This window comes from Coenobita brevimanus, chromosome 97 (genome assembly GCF_032717465.1).
Source record: "Coenobita brevimanus isolate Jiangsu-jjx chromosome 97, ASM3271746v2, whole genome shotgun sequence".
Classification (NCBI taxonomy): Eukaryota; Metazoa; Arthropoda; class Malacostraca; order Decapoda; family Coenobitidae; genus Coenobita; species Coenobita brevimanus.
Genome location: NC_137050.1, coordinates 28226665 through 28254338, shown reverse-complemented (window position 1 = coordinate 28254338; position 27674 = coordinate 28226665). Strand labels below are relative to the sequence as shown.

The 27674-nt window shown below is 41.8% G+C and overlaps 1 protein-coding gene across 1 annotated transcript in view; it reads right to left on the bottom strand.

Moving 5' to 3' along the window:
• Nucleotides 1-27674, bottom strand: part of LOC145413636 (uncharacterized) — a 64951-nt gene that overhangs the window by 5302 nt on the left and 31975 nt on the right. Inside the window, exon 5 of the mRNA XM_080283297.1 lies at nt 19272-19379. Within this exon, the coding sequence (XP_080139423.1) occupies nt 19272-19379 (108 nt within the window). The remainder of the gene's footprint in view (nt 1-19271; nt 19380-27674) is intronic.

Genomic DNA, 27674 nt, shown 5'->3' with positions numbered 1-27674 from the left:
ACGCTATGGATACTGATGGTGATAATGGTGTGGTGCAAGTGGTGTCTGGAAATGACTTGAGGGATTTCTGTTGGAAGAGAAGCAGCTGCAGCAGCAACAAAAAGTGAAGGTGTGGCAAGAGGACTATGCCAAGAGGTGGTAGGTATTTCTACCAGCCTTGCATCCATCCTTACACCAAGCCAGTCTACCTACTTCAGGTTAGTTATATTAGAATGTGTTTTTACTTGTTCTAATAAAAATTCAGGGAATATATCATTTTCCAAAGAAACTGCAATGGTATACCAGATTAGATTTTACAAACTATTGCAGTAATGACATAATTTACTTTAATTTGCCTGAACATGAAGGGAAAAAATCAAGGTCCAGTCACCATCGTTTTGTTTTGTTTTGCTTTTAAAGGCTCCAACATGCTTGCATGTGTCGGCCTTGGTCACCTAATGGCGGCTCTCCATGCTGCACGATCCATTGCAGCCTCCCTGTTCAGTCCCTTAACCCTGAGGTCACACTTAATGACCTCGTCCCATGTCATTCTCGGTCTACCCCTCATAACCCCACCCCCAGTATTAACACTTCTCACCTTCCTCACTCAATTATCATCCCCCATCCTCTCTACACGTCCAAACCATCTCAATCTACCTCTCCTCATCACAACACCAATACACTCCAGTCCCATCCTACCTCTCAACTCTTCCATCGTAAACCCAGCCCCTCCAGGTCTTGGACACAGGGACGCACTACACATCCACCTAATCATTGTCATTTCTGTGTGTCTGAGCCGGCGAATATCTTCCTCCTTCACTGCCCAGGTCTCACTGCCATACAGCATTACATTCCTAACACATGCTCCATACAAAGACCCCTTAGCACGTAGGGAGAGTCCTCTCAATGTCAGGAGAGGCAAGAGCTCCCTGAACTTCTTTCAACCACTTCTCACCCTAGCCACAGAGGCAGCTCCAGCCCCACCTCCAGCACACAACATCCCTCCCAAATAACAAAACTCTTCCACACACTCAAGAGATTCACCAGCAAGTTCAATCCTTTCACGTCTGACAATCTCCACCAGCTCACCTCGGCACGCTGTACACATAAAATCAGCATTATCTCGCAGTCTGCCTCTGATACCACTACATCTCTTATGCACCCATTTATCACACACACCGCACAAGATGGAATTACTTCCAACGCCCTTGTGGCAAACTGCACATGGCCACTCTCCCTCGTTTTTGACAGTACCGCCACCAACCCTAGATATCATCACTTTTGTTTTATCTGCATTTACCCTTAAACCCTTGTGCCCCATACCATCTCTCCACTTCCTAAGCCCTTCCTCCGCCTACCTTTCGTTCTCTGCAATCAACACCAAATCATCAGCATACAACAACTCCCATGGGAGTCCGTTTCTAAAGTCAAGTGAAAGGGCTTCAAGTACCATGATAAACAACATGGGACTCAAGACTGACCCCTAATGCACACCAACATTCACAGAAAACTCATCACTCAAATCTCCATTCACTCTTACCTGGGTGTGAGCACCCACATACATAGCCATAACCACCCTAACCAGCCACTCCTCCAAGCCAAGCTTTCTCATTGCCCACTTCACCACCTCTCTAGGGACTCTGTCAAAGGCTTTTTCCAAATCAACAAAAACAAAATAAAGATCCCTTCTCCTACCAATATATTTTTCCTGATGCTGTCGAACAATGAATATAGCATCAGTGGTCCCCCTACCTGGCATAAACCCAAACTGCATCTCATCAATATTCACTCTTTCTCTAATCATACCTTCTAAAACTCTCTCCATTACCTTCATTATCTGATCTAAAAGCTTTATACCTCTATAATCTCCTCTTTCCAGGGCATCACCCTTCCCTTTATACACATTTACAATTACACTCTTCAGCCAATCATCTGGGACAACACACTCATAAATAATCCTATTTATCAGGTCAGTGACTAACCTCACCCCTATATCACCTGAGGCCTTCATCATTTCGGCAGTCAACCCAGACACACCTGCTGCCTTCCCCACCTTCATCCTGCCTATTGCCTCGCTCACAGTAGCAGCATCAATCAAAGGCCAAGGGCCAGACACTGGATCTGCTGGCTCCAAACCTTCCCTGTCCCAGTCAAACTCCTCATTCAACAACCGGTTATAATGCTCTCTCCAAGCATCTTTAATATGCTCACTGTTCACCATTATCCTTCCTTCATTCTTCACACACTGCTCATCTATAATATCCCGATTATCCCTCTTCACCTGACCTGCCACCCTAAATACCATATTTTTCCTTTCCCCATGATTTAGGTTATCAAGTAATAGTCTCTGTGACTCAGACTTTGCCCTGTATACCTCTCTTCTAGCCCTCCACTTGGCAGCCAAATATTCCTCTTTGCTACCACCCTTCTTCCATTCCCGGAAAAGTCTTCTTTTCTCCTTAATTGCAGCTTCTACATCTTCATCCCACCACAAAGTTACTTTATGCCTTGGTGGTCATCTTGTCCAACCGCATGTTACATCAGTAATTCTCAAGAAATTGTTCTTGAGGGCTCTGTACTGTTCATTTACACCTCTGTCTACAGCTCCCTGTTCAGCCACCACTCTCCTCAACTCGCTATAGAAGGCATCCCTTACTACTTGGTTTTTCAGCTTCCATATTTTCCTCCTAGGTACATAAGTCCTCTTTTTCATCACTTGTTCTTTAAGTACCATATCACAAATCAATAGTTTGTGCTGCTGCACACACTCCTCACTTCCTGTAACTTTAACATCCCTCACTAACTTCCTATCGGCCCTCCTAACCAGAAAATAATCTATCTGACTGCTATTTCCCCCAGACTCATATGTAATTAACCTACTGTCTCTTTTCCTAAAATATGTGTTGCACACAATCATGTCCGTTGCCTCCCCAAACTCGAGTATCCTTTCCCCTTCTGCATTACTTATACCGTACGCACATCCCCCATGCACTCCTTCATAACCTTGCGCTGCTTCACCTACGTGACCATTTAAGTCCCCTCCCAAAATCACTATCTCATCATCCCGCATACCACCCACTACACGTATTAAATCATCCCAAAATCTATCTTTCTCTGCTACATCCAATCCTGCCTGTGAAGCATCATCATCAAAATCATCATCCGAACCTCCTTTCCCACCCCAGGGCAGGGTGAGGAGCAGTAACATCTAGACAGTCAAAGCCTGTCCATTTCAATGGGCCATGCTCCCATTACATCATCATTCAAGCCCTCAAAATCCTGACTCCATCAGATAGGCCACAAGAAATTTCATCACATTCTGTAGCCTTACATATACCTATCTGACTGGGCCAATCTGAACAATGTCACATTAAAAAGAGGTTCCAACTGCCTGGTTATGTACTTCTCCACACAAAATACATCCAGCCAGCTTCATCTCTTGTCAGTCCTTAAGCCTCACTGACTTCCATACCTCTCTTCCTCACACACTCATCCACCATATGCCTCCACCTTCTCCTTGGCCTACCTCACCTCCTCCCTCCTTCAGATTCGCTCAGATATTCCTTTTTCACCACTCTATTGTATCTATTTTCTTCACATGACCATACCATCTCAGTACACTCTCACTGATTCTGGCATCCACAGAATAACTCACTCTGCATCTTTCACGAATCACATCATTCCGTATCCTTTCCATTCTCTGTACTCCACATACATTCCTCAGCAGTCCCATCTCCACTGCTCTTACTCCTGACTTTTCATTTTCATGCCACACCATAGTCTCACATCCATATGTTAAAGTTGGCACTAACACTCCTTCACATAAGCCTTGTGCAGCTGCGACACTCAAGCCTCTGTTTCTTATCAAGGCCTTCATAGCACCAGCTACTTTCCTTCCTTGTGTCACTCCACTTTTCACTTCTTCTGCACATTCTCCTCTCTTTTCTATCACTGTACCCAGATATTTGAACTCTCTCACCAATTCCAGTCTCTCTCCATTCAGTGTAATACCACACTGGGAGAAACCTTCTCCCTTAATAACCATCACTTTACTCTTTTCCTTATTTACTCTCAAGGCACAATGCTCACAGACATCTACAAAACTCTGTACTAGTCTACCAAGCTCTTGTCCAGTATTTGCAAGTGGCACTTCATCATCAGCATACAACAAATCTGAGATATTACATCCATCACCATTCATTACCAATGCCATCCCTCTCTCCATTACTTGTGTTTTTACTTCTCTCATCACCCCATCCATATATATATATATATATATTGAACAACCATGGGGACATCACATAACCTTGTCACATGCCCACACTGATCATGAACCATTCACTTAGATGCCCATTTTCCCTTACACATGCTTCACTACCATCATAAAAACTCTTGTCGGTACCTAGCAGCTTACCACCCACACCATACATGTGCAAAACCTTCCACAATCCATCTCTATCAACTTTGTTGTATGCTTTCTCCTGACCCACAAATGCCATACATACCTTATAGTCCTTCTCACAAGCCTTCTCCACTATCTGTCTCACTGAAAATATTTGATCCACATATCCTCTGCCACTCCTATAGCCAGCCTGTTCTCCACTCACTAGGACTTTTGATAACTTTCTTACTTTCTCTATCATAATTCTTCCATATATATACCCTCCCCACAACACTCAATAGGCTTATGCCACGATAATTCTTGCACTCACTTCGCTCACCTTTATTTTTGTACAGGGGTACAATCACTGCCTTTTTCCAGTCTACTGGCACAGTTTCACTCATCCATGCCTTCTTACATATCTCAAACAAACACTTCATTCTACTCCCTCCACTACACTTACTCATCTCCTGCAAACATCTAATGATCCCCAGCTGCTTTCCCATTTTTCAGCCGCTTCACAGCATTCTTCATCTCTGAAAGAGTCACGCTTCCTGGCACTGCATTCCTTCTCTGTACATCCCTAAAACCAATCATGTTAACAGTTATTTTGCTCTCTCCATTCCCATTCATCAGGCTTTAGAAATATTCTTTCCATCTGGTCCTTACTTCATCCTCATGGGTTAACAATCTACCACTTGCATCCTTCACACTTTCACATTTCTTTCCATTGTCACTTTTATATTTCCATACCTCTTTCCAGAATAACTTCCTATTTTTGGGAGTAATATGCATTCATTTTTCTCCAAAGATCATCACTTACCTCCTCCTTTTTCCTCTTCGCTAATCTCTTTATGGGCTTCTTGTTCTCAGTATATTCTTATTTCAACTGAACCCCTGCCCTGTATCCACTCTAACCACTTCTTCCTCTACTGCCCTCATAACCTCTTAATCCCACTGTGCTATACCTTTCTTCTTTGTTGTTACTCTTGCCACACCACACACCATTTTAGCATTCCTAACTAGGCAATCCCTATATGCATTCTACAAGGTGTCCAGATCAATTTCATTTCAATTCACTGCTTCTAACTCAGGGTTGGCACTGATTAAATCAAACTGACTTAATCATGTGATTAAATGATTGATTTTTTTGCTTTTATTTATTTATTTTTATTTAAAAGTTAACAAAAATAAAATCTGAAGACTTATAAAAGTTGTGTATAACTTAATGTTGGCATTCATTTATTCAGATACTTAATAAGTCAGCAGATTTTGGAGAATGGTGCCATTAGAAATTGCTACATTGTATGACAGGAAAAATATTTTTGCATTTGTGTAACTACGTATTGAAATTATTTGTGTATCTGAAATAACGGGCTATAAATCAAAAACCAAAGCCATAAGACTAGGTAGGCTATGCTTGGTCACTTAAGGCCATATCATAATAATATCAGCTTAAGATTTTTCTGTGTGGTAATACAATCAGCTTTGGATTATACTGTCTTGATTACCACTGGCAACTCAGCCTTAACCAGTAATGTACAGACAGGACTTGAACAGGTATGTATCTGGATTCTGGGCAGTGGATTTCAGCCTCATCCATCAGTGGATAGACAGGACATGAATTTAACCCTTTCACGCATGGTACGTTTTGGTTAGTTTTCTGGCTCACGATTTTATTCCACCCCCCTCTCCACCAGATCCCCCGTCTGCCTATGAAAACATGTATTCTTGCCTCATTTTTGCCATTAAAACACATATATATTGCCATAAAAACTACATCATCTTATTAGCCGATGTTTGTTCTAGCCAATGAGCAAAAAAAGAATACAGAAAAGTGTGAATAGAAGTAAATTAGGCTGGTGTGAATAAACATTTGGGAACGTCAATCTCACTTCCCAACATCATAGCTCGAATGTTTTCCATCATACCTCTAATTGTTATTACATGTATAGAAAGAAAATTTCATCAGCTTTCTAATAAATTTTGTGGCTTTTTTATATGATTTTTAGTTTTTGAGAAAATTGCTAAAAACTAAAAGTAATTACCTACAGGGAACTGACTTTTTGTTCATGGCGCTCTAGCGAAGAAGTTTTCTCGCAGATGTTATGTTTCTATTTCATCAGCTTGCGTAGAATTTCACGGACTTTCTCATGGTATCTTCAGGAAATCAATACGTCCAATATTTTTCATATAAATGGACGACAAAGGTAGAATACTCCTAGCGCACTGCATATTTTCCCACAAGCGAGATAAAACACTCTCTTCCCCCGCCTGTACCTAAAAATTATGCTCCCAAAAACGTTTTTTTTTTTCTTTCTTTTTTTTTTTTCTTTTTTTTTTTAATGTCATTTACAGATGTAGAATTTATATGCTTTCTCATAATGTTTTCAAAACACTGATGCAACTAATACATTCCAAGTACCTGGATGATAAAGAACAATATACCTTCTAGCATGCTGTCAATCTTTCTTGGCTCACCCACACCAACATATTAAGCTCACTAGGTTTATTTTGTTTTATTCAAAGTATGCATGTAAAATTTCATAAGTTTTTTTATACTGCTCCCAGAAACTTGACATGATCACTTATCTTTTTGCTAGCTACTGCAACTGAAGCTGTACTTATTTCCATCTCATATGTGTATATGTAAAAAACAATACTTACCGGTATTTATATAAATATAGAAATACAGAAATAGGTCAATATACAAATCAACAAAATATGGATAACTCACTTCCTCCAGAGGTCTTGAACTGCTGGCAGGACCTTCAGGGGTTTGAAGATGAGGAGTTATGTAGTGTGTGTGTGTGTGTGTGTGTGTGTGTGTGTGTGTGTGTGTGTGTGTGTGTGTGTGTGTGTGTGTGTGTGCATAATGCCTGCTAAAGTAGGGAAATTATTTCACTAATCCAGGCACTATATCTTTCACAATATATAAACATTTGCTTCACTATATAGGTAAAATACTGTCATCATTTGGGGCAGGGTGAAGCAGAGTAGCAAACCCCGGTATAACAAACACGACTCCTGCCCTAGGCCTAACGGCTGATAACAGCCCCAATGCTTTACAAACAATATACAGTATGTACGTTCCATAGAAACAATGTGGAAGGGTTAACAGTATTCAGTATACTGCTTTTGAAATATTAGCTACATAATTGACAGAAAAATAAAAAAAAATAAAAAATAAAATAAAATAAATTGAATAAATTAAAAAAAAAGATTTTTTTTCTTTTTTATTAAAAAAAAAAAAACTGTTCTAACTCCTCCCCTACTTTGGCCATGTATTCATCTGCCATTTCTTTGATCCTCAGCTTCTCAACTTTCAGTCACTCCTCTCAGCTTGATCTTACGTACCACAGTCATATAATCTGATAAAACTCCACATCATCCTCTCACTGCCCTTGTATCAACAACACTTTCCAGCATCGATTTCTCGACAAGCATGTAATCAATCAGGCTCCTTTTGACACAATATCCATTCCCTCTATACCATCCAATATACTATAGCAGCAGTTGTGTGTGTGTGTGTGTATTTTGGGCAGCCGAAACTACACATTCAAATCACACCAAAATTGGCACAGAAATCGCAAAAAATTCGCTGATGTGAAAAACTTAGTCCCATCACAATTGAAAAACTTTTACTATATTTAATGAGCGATCACATTTTGACCACAATAACGCCGCTCCTAGCGCCCGGCATAGGATCTCCGTAGAATTTTTTGCCCACAGGTACGACTAAAGTATTTCCGACTTGCGTTCGGACAATTTGGGTTCCATTCCCGAAGCTGCAAATAACACGATCAATTGTTTTGCTGCAAAAAATCCAAGTGAGAACGTTAGACTAGAACAGCACAGAAACGCGAATGCCCTCTGCAGGAGCAAGTGCGAGGGGCCTGAAGGGCCCATGAGCATTTGTTTATATCTATGTGCATCTTTGTGTTTGGAATAAAAATTACAAATGCACAACCTCCTTCCCTGACACATGTCCTTCAATTGCTTCCCATTATCATTCTCTCCTGGTACTCCATAATTACCCATTATATCATTCACAGGGCCAGTGCCTACTCTCCCATTCATGTCACCCATTACAAACATTTTATAACTCCTGGGCAGTACTCCTGCTACTTCATCCAACTCATCCCAAAACCTGTCTTTCTCTGTCTCATTCCTGTCATCAAACGGTGCATAAGCTACAATTACTGCCACTTTCACCTCAAACTTGAACATGACATACATACATCTCAAGCTGATACATTTGTAGTCTTTCATTCCACTCTGCCACACATCATTCATCAACAAAGGAACTCCTTCCTTGCTACTTCTTCACCCATTCATGCTTGACCTTGCAAATTTTACACCCTCCCACTCGTCCCCTTCACACCCCCTCATCTTTGTTTCACACAATGCCATCACGGCACATCTTGCACTCTTGAACATATTCCCTACTTACACCCTCTTGCTCTCCTCATGTTACACACAACCATGCGAATTTGCCCATTTCGTTGGGGCCCTGGGCAGATACTGGGCCCTCCGTGGCTCTCCGAAACATCTGCTATGACTTAGTGTTTTATATAGGGGAACCTGGGGGACACTTAACCCAGCCAAAAACCATGGTTATATGGTTACCACCCAGTGTAGTAAATGGTTTCCTGGGTACAGGAAATCATTTGGCTTGTCACTTAGTGTAGAGACCCAGTGTAGTAAATGGTTTCCTGGGTACAGGAAATCATTTGGCTTGTCACTCAGTGTAGAGACCATAAGGCAACACTACACTGAGTGGTTGGATGATGGGTGTCCCCACCTACAGTACCACCATTCCCACCGACCAATTCAGTACATCCATCATCCAATCCTATGTTGCCCCATGAGGAGCAGAAGAGCCCTTGGTTAGGCAAGTTGGTCCTGACATTTAAAATGAGACTGGCCAGCCTCACTCATCCCTGAGTGGCATTACGTGAGCAATAAACCCCAACCACCCCGTGGATATAAACCTACACAGGCTCAATCTGATTGGAGCACCTTAATTACCCATTAATCCACCAGGTGCCATAAGTTGATTATATGGTTACCACCCAGCATCGTAAATGGTTTCCTGGTGTACAGGAAACCACTGGCTTGTCACTCAGTGTAGAGCCACCCACAGGCAGAAGGAAGAGGAAAGAATGAGGGAAAGAAATATAGAAGAGGGGGCGAAAGTCACCTGTAGGCAGAAGGAAGTGGAAAGAATGAAGGGAAAAAAAAGAGAAAAGGAAGGAAGGGCAAGAGGAAAGGGCAGACACCCAAAGCAGCACTACATCGAGTAAGTGGATGGTGAGCACCCCCCCCCCTACCACCAACAATACAGTACACCCTCAATATAACAAACTAATTGTACCAAACCCTTGATGTTAAGGCTAATAGTCTGTTAAAGTCAAACACCATGCTGTTTGTAATTTCCCAAGCATCATAGCTTTTACTGAACAAAGACTGTTAAATATAGAGCATTGTTCAGATGTAGTCATACACAATAACACACAGCTAGGTCTAAATGGCTCTTTTTCTCAATAAAAGCTCAATTTATGACTCCTTTCACGATGCTGGTCACCCAGAGACTGATGCCGCATTCTGCGGGATGTGGAGGAGTGTGTGTGTGTGTGTGTGTGTGTGTGTGTGTGTAATTCACCGGGTCGGTCAGGATCACTTGATGGTTGTGATCGTCAGCTTTTACCCTCCCGGAGGGGAGCTGAGAGCTCATATAGTCCGATCTAATGGCAAGGCTGTGACCTTCACACATGCACACACCCGTCCCCTTGCTCAAGGGGGACAGTAACCACCCACTTCGTCAGTGAAACTTTTCACAACCTGAGCGAGGCGCGAACTCCCGTCCACCAGTTGGCGGGCGAGAGCGTTACCACTGCACCAGCGAGCGGTGTAAATTGTGTTGTAGGTCTCGAGACCAGTTTGATGTGGTCTTGGTCTTGATCTTGGTCGCGAAGCTTCTGGTCGCGGAGTTTTGGTTCGAGACCAGGTCGAGACCAGCATAACAAAGTGCATTGCGGTGTGGGGAGGGTCGGAATTTATGATCATACATGGAAAAAATTCAAGGCTGACTCGATTCACAGCACGCCTGGCTAGTGCTACGGTGATGATGCATGAGCTGAGCCCTGCGAGCACCTATAGAGTGCGTGCGAGTTGAGAGAGCATGCATGACGTGGCCATTCTTGCAATTATAATCTCTGTTTACACGCACGCATGTTTGTAGCTCTGTTCATCTCCGTGTACTTCATACATGTGTATAGTGTATGCAATCCCCGCACCCTTCATGCATGTACACCACAGGTTTAACTAGTTCTCTCAGAAAATGTAACCACAAAAATTTCCATTTTCCTATGTTTGTTTCTTCATGCCAATGAAGCAATGAAAGCAGAAATATTTTACCTAGATGTTCAAGTGTTCACATATATTAAATCTTGTAAATATATTTCCTCCCTTACAGGGGCGTAGCCAGGATTTTGGAGCAATGGGGGCCAAGTCAGACATCAGTGGCTTCCAAACTTTCGAGTTATGACCCTTCAGAGCTTCCTAATGGCTATCAGGGAGGCCTGCAGTGACTTCTGTGGCCTTTTTAGAAGAAATCAGAATATCTTCTAGTGTTTCACAGCCACCCTCGTATTTCATACAACTTATTCACCTACGAGGGGGGGGGCCATGGCCGTGTAGCCCAGTGGCGTTTCTAGCCCTATTAACGTGGGGGGGACCACCTGGGGGCCGATAAATCATCTGTAGTAACAAGAAGGGCTGTGAGCAGACTTGAATGAGGGCCCCTTTCAAGAAGGAAAGTTAATGAAAACTGTTCTCTTAACCCTTAAACTGCGGGCTTGTTTTGCTTTGACTTGCGGCTCCCGCGGGCATATTCGCGCTCCGCCAGACTCTCTAAAAATATTTGCCAAAAATCAGTTATTAGTCTTAGAAAATTAAAATCACATATACTTATGGCACATACCTTCAGCTTTCTCCTTGGGTGTTTGTTGAGCCTTCGTTGAGTACCGTAGGACTTGTGAAGACCTCTGAAGCTGGGTAACGAAGTCTCCACTTTACACTTCCCAACAACTCGTAATATGATTAACACGGCCTGATATTATCACTAGAAACACTATTCTATGAATCTCAAATAGTTTGGAATCCATACTCCAAAAAAAAAAACACTGTGAAAGCAATGAAAATTACGAGATCTTATGACCATCCCACTTCCGATCATTCGCCGCTAGTGTTGTCTATTATTCATAAAAACACTCACAGTTTATATTTTTGTTACTATATGACACATATATATCTACAGTCTTTATCCATAAGTTTCCTTCTGTAATAGTACAGTAGTTTATTGTCACTGTAGGGATTCAATTTCTTTCAGTAAAATACGTAGCATTCACTTTCTCGTCCTGTATACTAGCATTGAGAGTGAATGTCACTTTCACCTTCACTCTCATAACTCATAGTATTCATACATGCTAGAGTGAAACTTTCACTTTCATTACTCCTAGTATATATACTCGTATTCTTATAATACTACTCATTTACGTTTCTATTTACGTTCTCTATTTTATTTACATTATTTACATTTCTATTTTATTTACACTGTGTTATGCACTGTCACTTGAAGTAACTTATAAAACTATTTTCCGCTGTTCATGTATAATTACATTCATTGCTTTCAGTTGCTGTTTACACATTATTTACACATTATTTACAATTCCACTTGCACTGTTTTACTCAATAAAAAGATCGTAGTCACTCTCTATCAATTGTCAGCCCTTTACCTCTTTCCACACGAGGTTTAGTAGGGGGTAAAGGTCACAGGGCCCTTTGCATGGGGCTAGAAAGCAGTGGAAGTTAGCGGGAGCTAATCAGACATACTCCCACCTTCAAAGACGACAGTGAACTGATAGTAGTGGCCTCCTGCTGCCTGGCTAGGGTGACTGCAATACTACCAACTTCAGCCCTGTGAGACCTGCTAATATATAACAATGAAATGATTGGAAGGAAACCAAGACAACACATAATAAATTAGGTAGTTCCAGGTGAATGTAAATAACACTTAGGCTTCTCCCTTCCCTCCTTATATGTACAGTATATTTATTACGAAAATAAATTATACGGCTTATTTCAAGGGGAAATAAACAGCGAAAATTAGCAAATGAGTTAACGTGATTTGTTGTCAGGTGATAATTAGCCAATTCCAGGTGTATGGCACTATCACTTACCTTATTTCTTTTTTGTATAAATTATTTGGTATAAGAATAAGACATAGCGCTTATTTCAATGGATGAAATCAGTGGAAAATTCCAGGGAAGATTTACTTAGCGTAGAATACAGTGTGGTGGCCTGCAATAATTAGGTAGTTCCAGGTGAATGTAAATACCACTTAGGCTTCTCCCTTCCTTTCTTATAAATATTTTTATTACGAAAATAGATTATACGGCATATTTTAAGGGGAAATAAACCGAAAATTAGCTAACGAGTACATGTGAGGTGTTGTCAGGTGATAATTAGCCAATTCTAAGTGTATGGCACTCTCACTTACCTTATTTCTTTCTTGTATATATTATTTGGTATAAGAATAGGGCATAGGGCTTATTTCAAGGGATGAAATAAGTGAAAACTTCCAGGGAAGATTTACTTAGCATAGCATGGCCGGGCAGGCGAGAGGATAGGATAAAGGAGGGGAGGTAGGGAGGGGAGTCAAGAACGGGGAGAAATGGCTAAGTTGTCAACAATGGATGGGAGTACAGATGAGACTGGGAGTGCTGACTAGTGTTGGACATTAGCAGTACTGATAGATGATACAAGCCACCACTTGAAAGCCCGGGCGAATTCAAAACAACACAGAATTACAAAAGTGTCGCCCCGCGGTATGATCCCTTGCTCCCAAGCGTCACGAAAGTGACGTCCCACGGTTAAGGGGTTAAACAAATAATGGGTATGACCGTAAGAAGTATTTGGAGCACTTTCACCTCTGTATCCCGAAACTCCTTTGGTCTCTTATGTAATTATCCTGAAAAATAAGTAGTCCCCCTCGATTGTTCAAGAGAAACGAAAGATGAATATGTTGTGTAAGGAATGTTTGGGCACGGATAAAGCTTACAGAGAAGTGCGAAAATTAGTCTTCCGAAAACCAGCTTTCGCATGACGAAGATACAGCTATCCATGAGTACAATGGCACTGACAAAGTATGCAACAACACACGTTATAACTTCAAAACCGTACTTTCAAAAGTTTAAAAACGTAAAAAATTTTCAAAAGTCGTAACGTTGGTGTGCAGGGCTGTAGAGAGCTATGACCATGCCCTGAGGTGCCTGGAAAATGTTTGACACGGGCCAGAAATTGAAGTAAAATTGTCACAGTCCTGGTGTGGGCCCTGATCCCTCCATACTCTTGAGTTTTGGCCCTGGGAATTATCCCCATTGCCCTCTTCTCTCTTTCATTCTTCTTAATAACTGTCTTCCCAGAAACTCCTTGACCTCATTCAACTCACGTGTGATAATCAACTTAAATTCGTTTAAAGGTGTTGAGTATCGCACGATACATAATCTGCAGCTGAGTGATTGGGGTACTAGCACTCACTTGAGGGGCCAAGATGCCCATGAAAACTGACCAGCAATCCAGAACCTGCAGGCTGCAGCTACTTTTCATTCATTTAGCAGACACAGAAATTCTTGGTCTTGGTCTTGGTCTCGGAGGGTCTGGTCTTGGTCTTGGTCTCAGAGGATCTGGTCTTGGTCTTGGAGGATCTGGTCTTGGTCTTGGTCTCGGAAGGCCTGGTCTTGGTCATGGTCTTGGTCTCAAGGTGCCTAGTCTTGACTGCAATACTGGTGTGTGTGTGTGTGTGTGTGTGTGTGTGTATAGGAATGACACCCTGGTCGGCATTTCCCGTGCATCCATTCTTTTATCGAATGAAAATTCGGTCGTTAAATGAACATAATGTTTGGCCAGCTCAAGGTGGTCATCAAAACTGAAATTCATTAAAAGAGGGTTCTTTATGTCAAGGTTTTACTGTACAGGCATACCCCAGTTTAACGATGTACTGTAATTGGTTAGGTAAAACCCCATCGTTAGGCGGGGTATCATATATTGGAGTACTTTTAACATGTAAAGCAATGTGGAGCGTTTACCAGCCTTGGGTTTCCCCCAAAAACCAACCCCAAAACCCACCAAAATGAGCCTAAAAACAAGTTTAAAGCCAATCTAAATGGCCTAACAGCTGTCAAGGAAGCTAACTTAAGCCTAACATCTGTAAATAACTCACTAAAACCAACAAATAAAATCTGAAAATCGTCATATATAAGTCTGGAAAAAATCAAGCTTTGTAAACTGTACCTCAAAATGACAATATTCACTCCACCTATGGCTGAAACACATTACTCTAAGTCTAAGAACAGTTTATAAATCAACCTAAACACACAATTTTGATTAAAATATCATCAAAATCGATAAAAAAAATCAAAACCCATTGTTAAATCGGGGTTTGGCCATCGTTAGGCGGGGTATGGTGGTACAGTAATCACTCCAATATCCGGATCAATAGAGCCATCGGTAGGTTCGGATATTGGTTTTGTCCGGATATTGGGCCCCAGCTTATGGACTTGTACTTACGGACCCTAACACAGAGAAACACCTATACAACTCCCTCCGGACATGCATAGCACCTATTTAACACCCAAATCACACCAATAAGGCACATAAATGACTGAAATAAATGCAATAGACACATAAAATGTGGGTTTAGAAGTATGTTCATACATTAATAAACATTCTGGTACTTATGGACTCTAACCGAACCTAACCTAACCGAACCTAACCGAACTCTGAAAAACACATTCCTACTGCACATGCATGAGGTAAGTTTAGTATGGAAAGAAGTACAGTATGACACTTTCTGGTAAGTATAGTATGGGAAAAAATACAATATGAAACATTCTGGTAAATATAGTATGGAAAATAGTACAACATGAAACATTTTGGCTACTTACAGCAAGTCCCTGGCCACCTCGATGAATAACCGCCTCCTCTCGGACTCTGACAGTAAGAACGATTTCCTGAAGCACTTGCACTACACTCTTCCTGAAGTCTTGCACTGAACTTAGTCACTAACACACAGAAGTCCGTTCTTTTCACAGTGTTCACTTTAGTCCAAATAATGTTCCATTAAATTTAAGTGTTGCACATTAACTTTTCCCAAGTTTTTTAAGTTTCCAAAGCCAAAACAAAGAAGGTTAGTTACGTTAAATTTCTTTTCTACTTAGTCTTTTCTCCCAACTTGAAAACCTTAACACAACACACCGTTTTTTTCACTGCACAACACTCAAAATTCCCGTGTGGTCTAGTGGAGAAGTTCTTGCTGTTTATTCACTGTCAGAGCCCGAGAGTATCACTGGCAGGCGTCCAAGGGGTGCATCGGTGGGTAGTGGTGATGGCGTACCGACTACAGAAGACTCTGAAGACAGCCGCAAACTCACGTCGAGCGGTGACTCCACTGTAGCTGATGTGCTGGGCTGTGGCTCGGAGCATGAGGGCCTGTCTTGGGGAGGCAACGGAGTGGAACCAGGGCTTGGCACAGCGGGGGTCACGGGCCTGAAAAAACTGTCAATCGTCGACTGACGCAAGGACCGACGATTCTGGCGATTGATGATGCGCTGCCGGAAAGCACGCACTTCCTCCACGAGTCCCAAGGGCCCCATCTCCCTGTCGCAGTCCGGGTGTTCCAGGTAGTCTAGGACGAACTCTAGATGTTCCCGGAGTGCGCTCAGCTTGGGGATGGCTGGAGTAGTGTCCTGCTGGGCGGAGTCTGCATCATCATCGCCTTCGTCGTCGGAATCTTCAAGTTCGGGACTGACACCAGCAACCGAAGACGCGATCTCGATATCAGACAACGTCTGATACCCAGGATCGCCCTCGTCGTCGTCCAACCACTCACGAACATCGTCCACATCAACATCGTCGCCGTGCGTACGTAGCCGTGCATGGAAGTCATCCACGTCAAACCCTAGGAAATCGTACTCCACATCTGTTCCGAGAAGCAGACGAGACCAACCATTTTCAAGAGTTTTCACAGGGACTTCCTTCCATGCACTAGCCCAGTTGTACAGCGCAGACTTGATGTTGTAGCGGCGAAGGTTTTCCAAAGTCCGCTTGCCTCGAGTGTCACGTCCTTCCCTGCGCTCGTCCTCGTCCTCGAGAACCACCATCACCTCGTCCAGGAACTTCCGACGGTACAGGCGCTTTGTTGCCACGATCACTCCTTGGTCCATTGGTTGAATGAGAGCAGTCGTATTAGGTGGCAGAAACATGCACCTAATACGGCCATTCTCAGCAACCAAGTCCTTGTCGCACGGGTGGGCAGGTGCATTGTCGAGGAGAAGGAGAGCCTTTACCTGGTCGCGAGGAATTCCCAGTGTCTTCGTCTGGTAATGTATGACCTCCTTGACGAAGTGATGGTGAAACCAGTCTTTGAAAATCACAGCTGTGAACCATGCTTTCAAAGAATGGTACCATACGACAGGAAGGACATCCATCACCCCACGAAGGCACCGAGGCTGCTTTGCACGGCCAACAATAACGGGCTTAAGCCGGTGCATGCCGTTAGCATTGGCACAACACAAAGCAGATATCCGTTCCTTAGAAAGCTTGCGGCCAGGTACACGCTTCTCCGTCTCATCGGCGAGAGTGTTCGTTGGCACCGAGCGATAGAATAGGCCAGTTTCGTCAGCGTTATAGACTTGATCGAGAGTGAGGCCCTCCCTGTCGATCAAGCCTTTCACCTTGTGCCGAAACTCGTCCACTCCATCCTCGTTAGCGTCCAATGCTTCGCCATGTGCTTTACGGTTAGTAAGGCCATGTCGCAACTTGAACGCGAAGAGCCAACCCTCGGATGCCTTGAAGTCTAGGGCGTTGTGAAGCCTTGCAAACTTCTCAGCAGCAGCCTTCAGCTCCGTTCCACGTACCATCACACCAGCTGCACGTTGCTGTCGATACCAAATCAACGTGGAGCGGTCGATCTCTGCATACTTGGGAGTAAACATAACCTTCCTCTCCACGTTGCGTTTGCTTCTCGACGAGAAGTCAGCCGTGTACTGCATGAGCTTGTCTCGGGAACGCTTGATATCAAACAAAGTCGACCGGGCCAGGTTGAACTCGCGGAGAATGCGAGAGGAAGACCAACCCGCATCAACCTTCTCCAATATCTCCCGTTTCTTCTCCAGAGTCAACACCACTCTCTTCCTTTTCTCAGGAGGCGGGGCCATCATCACACACACTAAGAGTAGGGCAGAGAGCAGCAGGAGGCCTTGCAGCAAGTACGGCACCACCACAAAAGCGAGCACGTGGGCAGCCATGACGAAGAGCGTAGGTCTTGTCGCGGTGAGAGACAGGCGGGAAGTGGGGAGGATGCAGCGGCGCTCTATCGGACGTCGGAGGAATGACGAACCAAAACAATGCTCTCACGCGGCGCGCGCGGCAAGTTCAAATTACGGACGGCAAAAAATCGATTTTTTTTTCCAATTTTTTTGGATTTTCGGACCATTTTGGGAATGTTTGATCCCAGGACGATAAGGTTCGGTTAGTGGGGATGTTCGGTTATTGGGCGTCCGGATATTAGAGGGATTACTGTATTTCTACCCCCATCGTTAAGCCGGGGTATTGCATCTAAGGGTATCGTATATCGAGGTATTACTGTACTCATAAAACTTTACCTGGACGTGTTTTAATGTGTCCCGAAAATTCAAAATTTCACACATCCAGACCATCTGATAAATGTTATAAGGTCCCATTTTTAAATTAATCTATATATATAACTATACATAATACTGTATTTCAACTGGGTAATCTTATCATCAGAAGTTTATTGCAACCCTTTTACTAAAAACAATTAAAAATGCGTCGCTGATAATGAATGCACTCAAACAATCAGCTACCAGCTTTTAAAAGCTTATTGCTCGTCTCTTCTCTCATGAGATTGAATAGACTATACTACCAGTACCATTACTACCATACTACTACCACTACTATTACTACTACTACTACTACTACTACTATTATTACTACCACTACTATTACTACTACTACTACTACTACAACAATCAACTACTACTGTACTACTAACCACTACTACTATCACTACTGCCATACTACTGCTACTAATAGTACTACATACCGTAAATGATGAAGAAAAAAAAATTAGGGGCTTGCTTACATCTTCATGCTCTCATTTTTAATAATATGGTCAAGATCTCAATTTTGAGACAAGAATCAGAGAAGACAGAGGTTCCAGTTGATCTCTCCCCTATTGTGTCACAGGAGTTATGAGGCTGCTGGAAACATAACTGAATTGTTCAGTGTAGCTGCCACATTCCAACATCAGTACAAGGAATGAAAGTTTCCAGTACTCTGCTCTTACTTGTTTAAATTGCTTTTTATGACATACAGAAAGTATTGTATTTGGTAAGCATTCTTTCTCCACGAACCAGAGGAATAACATCAGGAATATAATTTACAATACACAGTACTATACTATCCTCTCAGGTCAAATGGCACTGTATCTATTGTTAACCCTTCTATTACAATGATGTATTTAGTTTATTCATGCTGTATTTAGTTTATTCATGCTGGAGAAAATCTTGTAAAACAAGATTTTCTCCAGTTTAGGAGAGATTATCTGAAATTGAAAGGATTGGATACAGCCCTTGTTAAATTCTGCAACAGGTTTTCCTGAAGATGAATAAAACTGTTTTGTTCCTAAGACTTAAAAATAAAAAATAAAATAAAAATGATGTTCATAATAATAATAAATAATAATAATAATAATAATAACCAGAATCTGACTGAAGGGGTTAAATATACAAGAGATGGTTCCACTTTAGCTCTTTAACTGACTTACCTATATGAGCAGCGAGTGCAGCGGTAGGTGTACCTGCACTGGATATCATAGGAATGGCACCTGGTGATGGCTGGTAACTCTGGGAATGTTTTTTCTGCTTTTGATGCCCTGTGATGTGGGATGAAGTAAGTAAGGACCAGGTAAAAATGAGTGACACACAACAAAAGAATGGAATGTAAAGCCAGAGAACACAATTTGCCAATATTTTTCCTCTTCTACCTCTCGCTTTCCCCTACTGCCTTAAATTCCTGTGCTGACATAAGCTTGGTATTCTTCTCTATCCAAAGATGGTTCTCTGATATGATTCAACAGCAAGGAATGTAACTGGCATGCTTTAAACAAGAAGCAAATACAGTACAGCGGAGTAAGAGGCAAAACTTCTGTCTCTGACTGTACAAAGAATTTTAGACCATTGCAAACTAAGAAAATGAGATCACACTGCCAATGACAGAGAGAAAATGGGAAAGTGATAATACAATGGGAAAGAATAAAGGTTTGAGAAAGGAATAACTAGTAAAAGTAATGGGAGAAATATTTAAATGTGGGCAATGAGCATGAAAATAAAAGCAGATAGGAGGATGAAAAGTCTATCACTGCAGATGACAAAGAGAAAACAGAAGAGGGATAACAAAATGGGAAAGTTGATTAAAAACATGGCTAGGGGAGAATCGGTGAATATATGAGAGGAGATTAAAAATATGGCTAGGGGAGAATCAGTAAATGTATGAGAGGAGATTAAAAATATGGCTAGGAAGAATCAGTAAAGGTATGAGAGGAGATTAACCCGCCGCGTCCCGACCGATTTTTTATTCTTTTTTTTTTTGGCTAATACCTCCGCTTTTTATGAGAAACATTGGAAAATGCCCAAAAAAGTGCTCAACTGAGCTTAGAAGTGGTCTAAACAGGTGAACCTTTAAACACCTGGTACTGTGTTCTCTGAAGCCATGCTGCGGGTGTAGAGTTTTCTATGGTAGCGGTAACTATTGCAAACCATTCAGAATAGGTAGATAGTTGTTCATTTGGTACAAACTTATATGTTGTACAAGAATATATTGGTTTTCACACACCAATATAGGCGATATAAACATTGTTTCACTCACTGAACACATCAACATATCGCACCTTCCTTGGCAACGTTACCTCCTCATCACTTCTGCTCATTTCTTCCTCAGGTGCCATGTAATCTTTGTCCTCCACATCATCATCGATTGGGGAATCACTCTCGCCTTGAATTTCATACCATGCCGCGACACGTCTTTACTGGCCAGGTCACTAGTAACAGGTGAGTTGCCGAGATAATGGCAGCCGGGGTGGGGGGGTGGGGGGGAAAGTCACATGGGGTAAGGCAGTGTCCCTGCCTGGCGGCGGGTAGAGGAAGGTGTCCCACATATACGTACCAAAAATCACAAGTGAAATTTGAAAAATGTGCAAATGACAGACCTTGCAATTGCAAAATGTATGGGTACATCAACGGGACTCAGCATGACAAAACATTGTGACGTACCCATACGTCAAAGAGACGCGGCACGTTAAAAACAAGGCTGGGAGAATCAGTAAATGTAATGAGAGCAATTTTTAAATGTTGGCATAGGCATAAAAATTAAAGTGGACAGATGATGAAATGAATTTGGATGGGAGTGTGAAGAGGGAGTGGAATACTAGAGTCAGGCAAGCGAGGGACTAAACAACGCAAGGGGAGAGATATAAGGAACAATATGAGAAAAGAACAAAAATGGTAAGACACTATGAGGATAAACAAGGAAATATGTATAAAACTGAAAGCAAAAATAAAAGTTAGAAAATAAAGATGGAATGCAATACTGTATATGGTAAATGAATATATGGCTATGAACTGAACTCTCTCAGGGTTCTTATAAAGATAGTGTTAAATAAATTTTTCTATCCTGATTTTGCAAGCTTTTGGTACATAAACAAATGTACATGCACTTGCAATACTGGTTAGTTATTAAATAACTTCCATATCCACAACTGATGGCTTAATACATACATACATACAGATATTAGATCCCTGTCACAAGCTGCCTTTTGTTGACTTTTAAAATATTTTTCGTTGTTATTAGGTCCATAGCATGCTGGAAAAAAATGGATTTTACAATTCCAAAGTTATCTATAAAGATGATTTGCAACCTTCCCTAAAGTCCAGTATATAACACCTGTAAGGAAAAAGTTGTGATAACTAGTGCACATCCCTGACTTACAAATGAGTGATGACTGACCAATGATGCATTACAAACATTCTGCATATGTACAGTCATAAGAAAAACTATTGTTACCCTTCAGAGCTATGCACTATGACAACGAAGAAGTGTTGTGGAATGACGGGACAGGAAAGTTTGTACCTCAAACCCGTCCATGTCGGATATGTGAGACACAGATATTAGAATTTGTGCTAGAGGTAATAAAAGCTAATTAGATCGTTTGGCCTCTGTGCATAGAGACAATACGTTTTATTATCCAGCACCGGTCATTAAATAAAAATATAACTGAGTGGTCTGAAGTCGGCAACACACATGCAGATGGGCAATGAGTACGTGCACCCATGCCAGACGTATGATAGAACTTCAGCCGATTCAAGCCAACTAAGTAAATTTCAGTATAATAATGATATGTATTGCTTTCTACGTATAATAAATGTTGAGTAGAAGGAAAATAATAATACATGTTCAGCCTCATTTCTTTAATATTTTGTATACCCACCCCCTGCTTCGAAAACAGCCTCTAGACGTCTGAAGCATCCATCTGAAGCATTTAACCACCCATCTAAAGCAAACAAATGAACTCGTGAACCCCTGCTAGACTATTATTAAACACACACACACACAGTCGATGCCTATAGATTTAATACCATTCAAAATAATTTATTTGTTGTATTCTATAGATAATAAGTATTGAACGGTAGGAAAATAATAAACCTGCCGAGTTTCATTCCCCGGCGGGGCGCTCAGGGTAACGCAAACACATCCTATATATTTCCCCACCAGGTGGCTCATTCTTGCTCATTATTCCAACTTTTGTAATGTGATTGTGATATGGCAACACTAGATAGGGGAGGGGCGAACAGCAAGGACCCGCCCACATAGCCCAGCTAACGTTCGTTTAGCATCGAGCAGTCCTGAGGGTAACGATACTTTTTCTTATGACCGTACAGTATAAGTCAGCCTTGTTTACCTAATGACCACTCTCTAACTGGCATGATATTCCATAGCATCTGTGTGCTATACCCTTCGTCTGCAGTTCTTTCTCAGGACCTCATTACACACTATCTTATGCTTGCTCACAGGGGATTCCCCTTCCATATTAAAATTTGTGCAACACTACTCAATTACTGTCAAACATTCTCTCATGTTTTAAGTAACACAGCCTTCCTGTAAATAACACCTCACTAATATACTCAATATCCATACCCAGTATGTCTCTTAATTCAGAACCTACTATGCAATCTAAGGGTAACATTACACATTCGTCTCACCATTCTAATTTCATTACAGTTACATCTGTAGATATCATCATCCTTAATTTCTCACATTTTGTCATCATATGACATTACATATCCAATACCAACAGGAATATAATCCGTAAATACCCCAAATGACACTGAATCAAAGCATACAAACAACACAAATGGGAAAAGTTAAAGTCACTGTAGGAAGAGATGAGAGAGAGAGAGAGAGAGAGAGAGAGAGAGAGAGAGAGAGAGAGTTTTTTTTGGACAGTGATCGATATCAAGAGGTGGTACTGTATATAAAAGCAAGGAAATAAGAGGGGTAAAGGAGGTGAGCGGAAAAGAAAAAGCAAGAGAAGCAATGGAGAAGGCAGATAAGGTATGCAACTTCAAGACTACGTACAGTATAGTAACGTGGATCGATTGGTAGCCAAGAACATGGAATTTTGTGATTATATAAAAGTGAAGAAACTGGGCATTCTATGACTAACCAAAACCAAACTCTAAGAGTGACTGATACTGAAGATAACATATTGGGGAGGGATAGGAAAAAAAAAAAAAAAAAAATTTGGTGGAGAGATCTTGGAAACAGCATAGCACAGAGGTGATAGGAGTGGAAAAAGAAGATCAGGATAGAAACTGGATACAGTTACAATGCATATGCCTCTTCAAACAAGAATATGGAAAAAAGAGGAATATGAACATCTGATAAGAGTCCCTAGATGTGTTAGCAAAGTTGGCAGAAGAAACAAATGACTGGTGTTGACTGAAGATTTTAATTGCAAGGAGGTAAAGTGGAAAGGATTGGATGCAGGGACAAGTGAAGAATCTTGGGGATACAAAGTAATGGATATGATGGTAGAAAATATGCTAACTCAACATGTAATGGAAAATACAAGAATTATAAGAGATGAAAAATCAATGTTGGACTTGATAATTTATAAAAAGATCCCAATGATGTGCTTAATATATCAACACCATCAGCATCCTCTTGGGAAAGGTGACTGTCTGGTCACTGAAATAAAGTAAAGATGTTGATGATAGGTAGGGGCACTCACCATCCACTGACTCGATATAGTGCTGCTCTTGGGTGTCTGCCCTTTCCTCTCCTCCATCCATCTTTCCTTCCATCCACTTCTGTCTTTCTTTCTGTCATTCTTTCCTTGTCCTTCTGCCTATGGGTGACTTTATACTCCCTCTTCTGTCTTTCTTTCCTTCATCCTTTCCTTTTCCTTCTGCCTGTAGATGACTATACACTGAGTGACAAGCCAAATGGTTTCCTCTGCACCAGGGAACCATTTACTATGCTGGTTGGTAACCATTTAATCAAATTTTGGCACCTGGTGGTACAGTGGGTAATTATGGATTGAGCTGGTGAAGGTTTATATCCAAGGGGTAGTTGAGGTTTATTGCTCATGTAATGCCACTTAGGGACGAGTGAGGCTGGTCACTCTCATCTTAAATGTCGGGACCAACTTGTCTAGCCCCAGGCTCCTACACTCCTCATGGGGCAATGTAGGATTGGATGATGAATGAATGATGAATGAATGATGGGAGATATGGGAGTGAGAGAAGAAACTTAAAAACAGGATAAATCAAACTATGGAAAAGCAGGTTCTGACTCCCTAAGACATTATTTTGGCAATGCAGATTGAAGCAGAATGACATACATACATCATCTAGTCCTGTGCTGCCCCAAGAAGAGACTAGAAGCCCAGGGATAGGCATGCTGGTCCTGACATTTAAGATGATAGTGGCCAACCTCACTCAACTCTGAGTGGCATTACATGAGCAATAAACCCCAACCACCCCTAGGATATAAACCTCCACCAGCTCAATCCAGTTGGAGCACCTTAATTACCCATTAAAACACCAGGCGCCATAGTATGGTTATATGGTTACCACCCAGCATAGTAAATGGTTTCCTGGTGTACAGGAAACCATTTGGCTTGTCACTCAGTGTAGAGTCACCCATAAACAGAAGGAAGAGTAAAGACAAAAGGAAAGAAGGACATAAGAGGAAGGACGGAAGGAAAGAAGGAAGGAAAAGAGGAAAAAGTGGCCACCCAAAAGCAGCACTACATCAAGTGAGTGGATGGCGAGCGCCCCCCACCTCGAATAATATCCATGAGAAATATGGAATTTCAGTAATCCCTCAATTATCCAACATAATAAAGCCAAAGGCATGTCCAAATAATGAACAATTAATGCTAAATACCAAGGAAACATTGCCTAAACAACATGCATCCACAAAAAACCTCAGGACGGTTGGATAATCAATTATCTGACACCAGTGATAACTGCTCCTGGGCCACAAAAAAATTCTACGGTTAAATTTGCCACAGGAAATTGGTTAAATTGGTATAAATGGTATACTATCACCTTCGCTGGTGTTTATAATATAAGCTAATAAAACCACAGAAAACTGATGAGTAAAAGTACAGAAATGAAGTGAGAATAGATAGTGTTCAAGAGTAAAACTTACCTTCATATAACTTTCACCATCCTAGTGCAAAACTTTGCCAGCACCTTCCAGGAGTTAAGCCCATGTCAAGATGTAGAATTTCATGAGCTTTCCTGTGGTCACTTCAAAATTCTGATATGACCAATAGTACTCAAATAAATCACACAAAAAGTAAAAAACTCACGAGTCAGTGCTATCAGCACAAAGGAAGGGAGGGACTGAGGGAGGAGGTGGGAGGGTAGGGAGGAGGGACAGAAGGTGGGGAGAAGCAAGGCTGTGGACAAGATTTTCACCCTTCTGTTAGGAGGTGGATGGGCGCTTTTACCGTATGTTTACTCGTGGCTTGTGGTCTGTTAGATGCGTGGTGGCCATTTGGAAACAAAACTCCAGGTGACTGGGCAACTTTGGATGTTCAGTAGAGAGGAAGATGGCTGCTGTCACTGAACATGTTCTTGTGGTCTGTGGTCTGTGTTCGATGTGTGGTGGCAGTTAGTAAAGACTTAGGCGGATGGCCGCGCAACTCTGGACATTCGGTGGGGATGTGTACGGATGTTTTGACATCGCTTGTGGGTTACAATCATATTACTAGGGTGCTGGAGGTTCATTGGGAGTGATCGGACCAGCGTGAGACTTGACCATTCAGTACAGGGACGGTCAGACATTTTAGCTCTGGTTGTGGGTTGCTGCCTATTTCCCACTCACGGCTCAAGCCCAGTGGCCATGATACTGACTGTTTGAATGTGTCGGCTGTCCGGCCAAAGTTCTCGGTGACTTTTACGTCCGGATAATAGCAAGTAAATTCAGATAATGGTTTATAAGAGCCAAGGTCCTGTATCCGGGTAATGAACAGGTCCAGATACTGCAAGTCTGGATAAGATTATTGTATGATGAATATATATGAAGAAGGCATCAACAGATATGTCCCAAAATTTGCTATAAAAGTGCTTAATTATGGATGCAGGAAGGCACCAGAAAAAAGTAATACAGGAAGGAATATGTTACAAAGAAGACACAGTGAGAGAGCATGGAATGAATAGAAGCAGGCATGAAATGATTACAGTAATTCCTGTACTATCTGGACGCCCACTTTCCGGACATTGTGGACCAGGACCTTCGGAGCCCAAAAATGGCCAAAAAAAGAAAAAAATCCCCCCAAAATCTGAATTTCTTCCCACCCGTAATTTGAAATTGCCGTGCGGCACCGAACAGGCCAGCTGTGTTTACACACAGCCGCTTCCCCCTTTCCTTCCTCCCCCCCAGGGTTGCCATTTATTATTTTTCATTACCAAATGTGGGCCAATTTGGTAATGAAAAATTCGTTCAGAATAATACATTACCAAACGGATTTTTCACATGTATAAGGATACACAGGATGGAGATGGTAGATTGTCAGCTCTCTCTGATTAATCTGCTAGCCTACATAGCATGAAAATAATCAACATACTGTTGCTTATAAGGAGAGTGATTATTTCCACTTGTATATGTATGATTAGTGAAGAATAAATGCTTGCTTTACGAATTTGGTGATGAAAAGTTAAATTTGGTAATGAAAACTGAGGAGTTTGGTAATGTGGCGGAGTTCTGATCTGGCAACCCTGCTCCCCCCTCAGCACCAGTTACCACCTAACTGCTATCGAGAGTAGATTCTTATCGCAATGGATGCCACACGTGCTCGTTTTTGTGAATAAACAGTGAATAAACGGCAATACCTCACCAATAGACCATATGGGAATTTACAGCGTTGTGCAGTGTTAAGAAGTTAAAACTCAGAGTGCAAAGGATTAACTGTGGAGTGCAAACTGGTGACTGAAACTGGCGTGGTGCAATTAAGAATAGAATGTGCAGTGTTAAACAATTATAACTCACAGTGCAAAGAATTAAGTGCAGCACAATACTGGATTACTGTACGTGCTTCAAGAGCATTTTCACAACTGCCACACAGAAGGCGGCCACAGACGTGCTGTAAGTACCCTGTACGCTCCTAAATATTTTCCATAATCACTTCTAATTCCTCATTCTCTGGTTCCTTTTCATTTATTTCATGCTTTATGTCCATTATTGGTGTGAATAGGGTCTTAAATAGGTTTAAATAGGTGCTATGCATGTCCAGTAGGGATTTGTTTAGGTGGCTTTCAAAGTTAGGCTGGCTTAGGGTTCTTAAGTACCAGTCCAGCTGGCAGGGGCCACTTTCCGGACTGGACCACTTTCCAGACATGCCTTTGGCTCTATTACATCGGATAGTGGAGGGATTACTGTACATGTATTTAACGGTATGAAGAGAAGAAATAAAGTATGAGGATATAGTGACTAAAATTCAGAAGGAACCAAAGTGTTCTATTTGTAAATCGTAAAATGAAAGAAAGGGATAGCAAAGTGGGACTGACAGATAGAGACGTGATATTTTAAAAAGGACGAGGATGAGGTAATGAATAACAGGCTACATTCAGTACACTCTACCCTCGATTTGGCAGACCCT